The 8,834-nt window shown below is 37.0% G+C and overlaps 1 protein-coding gene across 1 annotated transcript in view; it reads left to right on the top strand.

The window, feature by feature from the left end:
* YWHAQ (tyrosine 3-monooxygenase/tryptophan 5-monooxygenase activation protein theta) overlaps positions 1-8,573 on the top strand; it is a 31,217-nt gene extending 22,644 nt beyond the window's left edge. The window contains exons 3-6 of the mRNA XM_061433351.1: positions 3,756-3,879; positions 5,654-5,817; positions 6,455-6,550; positions 7,491-8,573. Coding sequence (XP_061289335.1) covers positions 3,756-3,879; positions 5,654-5,817; positions 6,455-6,550; positions 7,491-7,550 — 444 coding nt within the window. The 3' untranslated portion in view covers positions 7,551-8,573. The remainder of the gene's footprint in view (positions 1-3,755; positions 3,880-5,653; positions 5,818-6,454; positions 6,551-7,490) is intronic.
* Positions 8,574-8,834: the final 261 nt, after the last annotated feature.

The following is an 8,834-nucleotide window of genomic DNA, read 5'->3' on the forward strand; positions in this document are numbered from 1 at the left end:
AGAATTAGTATTGGAGTTTGGTTATTCCTAATCTTTTCTCTAAGATATGGGGTTGAGGAATTAGTTACTGTACTAAATCTGCATCACTTATTTCTTGACAGTTTCCATTTCTTGGGTGGTTCTTTACCACTTTTATGATACAGTCCTCTTTATTGTTATCCCCATCCTGTTTTTCTGAGATTAAGCTTATTCTAAGGTCTGTCAGTGTCTCCTGAAATGACTTCTATAATAATGGCTATTTCCTCTGACTTTTGCTCGTATTTGAGTTTCTTTGGTCTAGAATGTTCTGTTTCTAGTACATCTTGTAATTTTGGGTAGTTAGTGCACTGACTTAGTCACATGTCTCTCAAAAAGGCATGTACTTCTTGGTTCTGCCTCTTGGTCAAGTGACACTCAGCCCTGGAGGGAACCCGGATTTAGCTCTCCAAGCCTCCCAGGATCATAACATTTGCTGGTTGAAGAGTTACAAAGGGGATCGCCTGTTTTATCGATGAGAGTAATGACAGGACAAATTAGTGGAAGCGACTTTTAAATACGTTAATGTTAAAAATTGATTCACTTCCTCTCTACTGACTTTTTACCAATGACCTTATCTAGGAAGATTTTCTCATTCCAGGGAGCCACTTGTCATTTTGGTTTTTACTGTCTAACCTGTATTGAGTCTTCTTTATAATTTAATTTTTTTTTTTTTTAACAAAAAAAAATGGATATCTATGCTATATACCATAAGTATGTTTAACCTTTACTCTATGTGGTATTAATAATGAATAACTGGTATGTATAATACCTGATATAGCCATTATCATTTTGGTAAGACATAAAGCAGAATCCAATGTTTTTTAATTGGGCTAAAATCTGCATGGCTACTGCTTGACAGCACGTGAAAAGACAGAGTTATTCTGTACCTGTTGTTTCCTTCACAGAGAGCTAGTGGCATCTGACAAAGAACCATGACCTGGCTGAACTCCAGGATGGAAGTAATGCACAAGTCACTTAATAAAAGCCAACACTGTAAATCGTACGTAATGGCTATATGCAAACTAGTGATCAAAGTTAATCATTTTAGAAGGGAAGAGTGTACAGTTTGCTTAATAAGTGGCTGTGTAACCACTAATGCAGTAGCTGTTTAGCAGCTTTCTGAATCCTTGGAAGGCCAGTGTGTCAGTAAGACAGTCCTCATGAGCACTCTCATATATTGCCTCAAGTGATGGAGGGGTGATGAGAGCTAGAATCACGTTTCTCTCTCATCTCCCCATATCTTCATTCCAGTCAGGCTTTTCTGAGCCCCTGCTCCCACATTTCTGCCAAACTTAGTCACAGAGATCTAGGTCTTAAATGTTCCTAGTAGCTTTTTTTTTCTTTTTCTGATTGTAAGTACTGTGTTTTCCAGAGCTGGCACTGTTTTGGAGATCCTCTGTGGAATCTCACTTGGAGAAAAAGAAAAGTGAGAGGCACTTCATTTTACATTGTAGTTCCTTAGTTCAGATGCAAGTAGCGGTGTTGGTTACCACAGTAGAAATATTGTGTTGGCGTTGTTTGATAATGCTTCTCAGAATCTACTTTTGGTTTACTTTTTTTTTTAAGTTAGGGATGACTGAGTCAGTTTGAGATTTAGAAACTCAGAGAACTTTTTTGTGGCTGTCTTACCATTGCACCCCTATCAAAAAAAAAAAAAAAGACCTAAATTTCAGTGTCCCATAGATGTAATTTTAAAGTTAAAAGTCATCCATGATATGTAAAAATGGCATTCGTAGTATTTGCTAAGTCACTTCAGTCGTGTCCGACTCTGTGCGACCCCAGAGACAGCAGCCCACCAGGCTCTGCTGTCCCTGGGATTCTCCAGGCAAGAACACTGGAGTGGACTGCAGTTTCCTTCTCCAGTGCATGAAAGTGAAGAGTGAAAGTGAAGTTGCTGTCGTGCCTGACTCTTAGCGACCCCATGGACTGCAGCCCACCAGGCTTCTCTGTCCATGGGATTTTCCAGGCAAGAGTACAGTAGTATGATTTTGTACAATTCTGGGAAAGAGTTTTTCCTCAAGTTTGTTTCAGTACTATTAAAATTGTATTAGTGATGTCCGGCAACAGAAAACTCTTAAAACATGAGCCTTCAATTAAGAAGCAACATTTAGTCTCAGTTGACTTCAGTGTTTGGGTGTGGTCCCTCTGTTACTTCGGCCTTGGCCCAGCAGCTTTCCAGATGTAAGCCACACTTTTGATAGCTGCCACTTTTATAATGTATATGGTTCTGGGGCTTCATTAGGTAATTTAACTGTAATCCTAAGTTTAACTTCCCTTGAGCTTCAGACCCTTTTAAAATATATTTTTTTAACCTAAACATATTTTTCATTAAAGATATAAAATGTTTTTATTTCCTTTAACATGCATATAATCACTGCATTTTGTTTAGGTGCTTTTTATTCACATAAACAAGAAAGTTCTTGAGTTAAAGGTATATTTTCTAAGCCATTTTTTACTTCTTCACTATCTATTTGTTGATTTTACTCCCAAAACAAATCTGAGGTGTGTTTCTGTTTTAAATTTTCTAAAATAATTTTATTCTCTATAATATTTTTTATTACAGAAAGATTTTTAAATTACTTAACATCAAGCAAAATTGATAGTCCAAGAAGATCTATCATGTTTGTTTTTTGTGACTTTTTAATACTCCTAGGGGCACCTTGTGCAAATACCTCAGTTTGAGAGGCACTGGCTCATTGGATCAAGTGGACATTTCCTAGTACAAAATGAGGGAAAGAAAGACATAAATATTATGACTTAATATATTAAGTCATATATTAAGTCTTAATAAAAGACTTAAATATTAACCCAATTTAAAAAAATAGTTCCACATGAGGGACATGACTCTCGTATTGCTTGAAACGTTTCTAGAGCTCTTCCTCTCGACCCCTGTACTTCTCCCCCTTTCGGATGAGCTCTAGTCTGCAGAGGACACTGAGTAGCCCTGCTCTAGGCCATAATGACTTACTTGTTCTGGGACTGTAGTCGTCTTCATACTCTATGTCTTAAATATTTTATTTCTCCTCTCTAAAATGATTGCACATCCTTGTTTTCTAACTGCTGCATTCCCTCTGTAACTTCTTGACAAGTCAGACACCCCGTCTCCAGGGAAGCCTGTCTTAACGATGACCATCTGCAATAGAGCGAGACATTCCCTCTGTGCTTCCATAGCCTCTTACAGAGCTGCCCTGTTAATGGTGTACTCACTTCTTTTCTTATTAGACTGTGGACTCTTTTGAGGGCAGGGACTTTATCTTTATATCCCCTCTGGTCAAGTAGAGTGCCTAGCACCCAGCAAGTATCGTGAAAGTGAAAGTCGCTCAGTTGTGTCCAACTCTTTGCAGTCCCATGGACTATAGAGTCCATGGAATTCTCCAGGACAGAATACTGGAGTGGGTAGCCTTTCCCTTCTCCAGGGGATTTTCCCAACCCTGGGATCGAACCCAGGTCTCCCTCGTTGTAGACAGATTCTTTACCAGCTGAGCCACAAGGGAGGCCCAAGTATCAGGAAATGCTTGCTTAAATGAATGGATGAGTAGATAGACAGGCTCTTTCTAATTAGTGTTTGATGTAATCTAGCTTTACCATTATGACTTGTTGTGATCCCAAAGCATTCAACTAATGATAACCACCTGACCCCTGCTTTCTAGCCATGCTTCCAGTCCAGGGTGGTATGGTGTGGATTACTGTGGCAGTTGTTTTTACTAGTGCCTAATGTTGTAACTTATTTCTTTCAGGAATTGTTGGATAAGTATTTAATAGCCAATGCAACTAATCCAGAGAGTAAGGTCTTCTATCTGAAAATGAAGGGAGATTACTTCCGGTACCTTGCTGAAGTTGCTTGTGGTGATGATCGGAAGCGTAAGTGTATTCGGTTTATGGGTAAAGCTAAAATATAAAAGGAAGGGAGAATAAGTTTGTAATGTTATCTTATGTTCTCAAAAATGAAAATACAGTCATGAATTTACATTATGTGCTCTTTATGAAAAATTCATAAACTCTGATTATAATCTGATAAGATATTATTAAAAACGAACATAATCTTTCAGGCTTTAGAATTTGGTTCACCATATTTTTAGCCCCAGAGTTCTTTACATATGCTTTGGGTGATTCTGTTATGTCATGTGGTCTTCAGCATCTTGTATCTTGAAACTTAAGATGACTAAAAATTACATACAGAAGACGTTTTACTTCTGCTTGACATATTAATTTATTAACTCTTACTACCTGTTTTGAGGGCTCATAACACTGACTAATTACCCATAACCAGATACAGAGGAGAAATGAGATGAGAGTATTACTGCTGGTATATAATTTATCACAGAAAGCAGAGATATGGGGAAAAGAGGAACCAAATTTCCTAACTTGACTGTTAAAAAAGCTGAAGTGAATTTATTAGTAGTGAACCCAGTCTCTGGAGTATTGGTAGTTGAGTATACTGTAGTATGTTATGTATGTGCCTGCTGCTAAATTTATCAAGGAAGTTTTAGGTACAAGTATCACATAACTCATTTTTTTTTCAATTAGTTTATTTTATTCCTAATTTTACCCCATCCGAAAAAGGCATGCCCCTGAAAATGGTAGTTATGGCTGCTGCTTCTCTTTTCTACAAAGAGTTACTAAGTAAATGTGAGTTTTACTATCCCCTATATCAGTGTAATTGAAGATAGAGAAAACTTTTGTACTTTGCTGTAACAGTCTGTACACTTAAACTGTTGTGTTACCAATGTATAATTTCTTTTGCCACAAAGATAAGCAAACTGGTATGTGAAAGATGTTTGCACAGACTGAACATTTATAAATGTCAGCTCATCAAGGGATATCTTTGGAGACTGGGCCATAGCCCCAGCATTAACTGATCTAACCCTTGCTGGTTTTTTGGGATTTTCTCGTCCTAAACGTAGAACACTCCAGCAGTCTGGGACTTGTAAATAGTCTGTATTTACAGTCTGGAAACTGAGACACTTCAGTGCTCCCATTGCAGCACCTCCTTGTGTGCGAGAGAGCAAGCTCCTTAGTTCAGTGTGAGGGCTATACCAGCTATGTTTAGATGAGTAAATGTGCCATTTCAGAGGAGAAAAAAAAAGTGAATATTTGGGTTCTAAAGGGATAACTTAATTTCTGTTAGGTCAGGCTTTTTAGAGCTTGTAATGGGCGTGGTGGCCTCATTCAGAAAAGCTAACCTTTTCAAGATATGACATCATCAGATTAGTGTTGGTAGTACTTCCTGAAGATTTTTTTCAGGAAGGTGACATTTTTATTAGGCCAGTCATCAAACTCAGATCAGATTGTGATTATATACTGGCACTTTTATGTTGCTTTCACATTAATATATCTTGAAACCAAGGATCAGTATTGTTTTTACAGATAAGTAACAAAAATAGAGTCTCTTATGTTGTCGTTGTTGATGTTGTTTTAAACTAAGCTGAGTATAAGCAAGCAGCCTTATAAACTAGTGTTTTTTAATAACCTGGTACAAGATAATGTTTTGGGTTTACTACCGTGATTTCAAAAGAATGCTGCAGAGCAAAGACTGGTTCTACCAACTTAGTAGCGTGTGTTAAAGGTGTGACTGTATACCAGATGGGATATTTTCAGTACCATGTTTTTTTATTTCGTTTTTTTCGCTTCACAGAAACGATAGATAATTCCCAAGGAGCTTACCAAGAGGCTTTCGATATAAGCAAGAAAGAGATGCAACCCACACACCCCATCCGGCTGGGGCTGGCTCTTAACTTTTCTGTGTTCTACTATGAGATCCTCAATAACCCGGAACTGGCCTGCACACTGGCTAAAACGGTAAGATGCGCATCCAGAAATACCTTGCTTAGGTTATTTGAGATAGCAAGCATGTTAATTTCTAGGCATTTTACTTGGATAGCCAGGTATGATTTCTCCTACATTTATTTGATTATCTCCTTCTTTTTCTTACCATCATGAGACCTACCACTACCTTACTCTCCCAGCTTTGTTTGTAAGCAGTAAGATCTGTCTAAAGAGCATATTGGTCAGAGTAATCAAAAAAGTATGAAAGAAATGTAGAGGGTCAGAAAGTAATGCCTACCAAGTGCGATTACTAGAATTTCTGCACTCCTCAAAGTATTTTAAAATGGATGCATTGAGAGGGATTTTGGCAAATAAATACTAGTTCTTATTTGTAAGAAATATATTGGGCATAGCTACTGTGCTGTCTGTCCTATGAAAGAACTAAGAAATGCTTGTGTAACTGACTAAGTATATATATCTTTATAAATTTCAAGTCATCCTCAAAAATTCTTATGTTGAGAATCTGAGAAAGTGATTTGAGTTTTCTTTTTAATGGATAATAGAAAGTAAGGTGGCTGTTCATATATTACATAAAAATGGTCTGTGATCGTAGAGTATCAGTTTATGTTGATGTTAAGTATTGTTCATCATGGATATTGATATTTGTCAGGCTTTTGATGAGGCTATTGCAGAACTCGACACACTGAATGAAGACTCGTACAAAGACAGCACCCTCATCATGCAGCTGCTGAGAGACAACCTCACAGTGAGTGTCCCCCTTTTTCTCATTTGTATTTCCTGTTTAGGGACAAAAGTGTCAATATCTATTCAGGCTCTCTGTCTTCCAGGGAAGCTACAGTAGAACTACACCTGGTTTTAGAAAACAGATGTATAAAAATTACACAAAAATGTTAAATACATGCTAGTATTTTGTATAGGACAACTCTTCTTTTGTAGGCAGTTGAATAGGCATTTTATCAAGACCTTCCTGAGAAAATACACTAAGATTTTAGGGACTCATTAACATTATTGTTACACTGGTATGAAGATGTTGATAAATTATGTTAATATGGAGAGTTTGTCTGTTTTAATTTGTTTTTTTCTTTAGTTTTCCACCCTACTTGTATAGAAAGGGCATCAAGGAAGAAGTAATAGAGAAAAAAGTACAGGTTGAGTTTTACTTAACTTTTGTAGGTTCAAGAACATTTGGTATGTCAACATCTTACACAAAATGTGGAAGAAGGAATTCACCTTTTAATATAAATGTAGTTCTCCTGTGGCCCCTCCCCTTGCCCCAGTTTTGATGCTTTTTCTTCTGCTAGATAAAATTTTTTGGCCTTATTACTCTCATAAATTATATTTCAGTAATGCTTTTTAAGAATAGCATTGAGCTGTCAGGAATTGAAACTAGCATTAAATTCTAAGGATGTTAGTTACCTTCTTTTTGACTGATATTACAGTAAGCTTTAAAAATGTACTCAGAGTATATCACTTTGCACATATACAGTGAAAGGTCTCCTAGAATACACTTTAGGAAGAGTTGATGATATTTGAGGTTTTGAGAAATATAACTTCTAATCTTAGTCATAGTCTCTATTTGAATAATTTACTGCTTTCACAATTATATTTTAATATAATAGTTGGACCTGAAATAATTGTCATCTAGAAATAGTAACTTAATGTGATTTTTTTTTTTTTCTTTCCAGTTATGGACATCAGACAGTGCAGGAGAAGAATGTGATGCGGCAGAAGGGGCAGAAAACTAAGTGCATACAGGGTGTCATCTTTCTTCCCCTTGAAACCTTTTTACTCATCTCCATTCCTTATTCCATTTGGATTTCCTATAGCAAAGAAACCCATTCATGTGTATGGAATCAACTGTTTATAGTCTTTTCACACTGCAGCTTTGGGAAAACTCCATTCCTTGATTTGTGTTTGTCTTAGCCTTCCTGGTGTGCAGTTACTGCTGTAGAAAAGTATTAATAGCTTCATTTCATACAAACATAAGTAACTTCCAAACACTTATGTAGAAGACTAAAAATGTATCTGGTATTTAAGTAATCTGAACCAGTTCTGCAAGTGACTGTGTTTTGTATTACTGTGAAGATATGAAAATGTAGCTAATTACAGTTTAAAGAGTGTTCTACATAACTTCTTAATTTCTACATTCCCTCCTTTACTCTTCTTCAGAGATTTCCTTTCAGTGAGCAACTTTTCCATCCTCTTAATGTATTCCTTTTTAGTAGGAATCCAGAAGTATTAGATTGAATGGAAAAGCATTCAACATTTTGGGGCTGGGGGAATCACAGATTAAATGCCTCCTGTATCATATGTGATGGAGGTCTTGTGTATCTGTGACAACAGGGAGTTTCCTTATTCACTCTTCATTTGCTGCTGTTTAAGTTGACAACTTCCCTTCCCAATAAAAACTCACTTACACCTCCTGCCTTTGTAGTTCTGGTATTCACTTTACTATGTAATAGAAGTAGCATGTTGCTGCCAGAATACAACCATTGCTTTTGGCAAATTAAAGTGCATGTCATTTCTTAATACACTAGAAAGGGGGAAAAAAGCACACAGTCCAGTCTAAAACATTAGTACTTTTCCATGCAGATTTGTGCACATGTGAGAGGGTGTCCAGTTTGTCTAGTGATTGTTATTTAGAGAGTTGGACCACTATTGTATGTTGCTAATCATTGACTGTAGTCCCAAAAAAGCCTTGTGAAAATGTTATGCCCTATGTAACAGCAGAGTAACATAAAATAAAATTACATTTTATAAACCATTTACTCTGGCTTTGTAACAGTTGCATATTCACATTTAAGGGACAGATGAGTGTACTGCCTTCTGAAGTTTACTGCTGCTTCCTTTTTGCTTCTGTGAAATGGAGCGGTGCTGCCCGGTTTTCTGTGTTGCGATCACTTGTCTTGGGGAGCCTGGACCTGTGTGAAGCTGGATTGCATTTCTTCCGAGTTGGTGTTTTACCTCAGATCCGTTTTGTGGACACTCACTCTCTTCCTTAGACGTAAAGGGTATTAGTGAACTGTTAA

The sequence above is a fragment of the Bos javanicus genome, chromosome 11 (assembly GCF_032452875.1).
Source record: "Bos javanicus breed banteng chromosome 11, ARS-OSU_banteng_1.0, whole genome shotgun sequence".
NCBI lineage: Eukaryota > Metazoa > Chordata > Mammalia > Artiodactyla > Bovidae > Bos > Bos javanicus.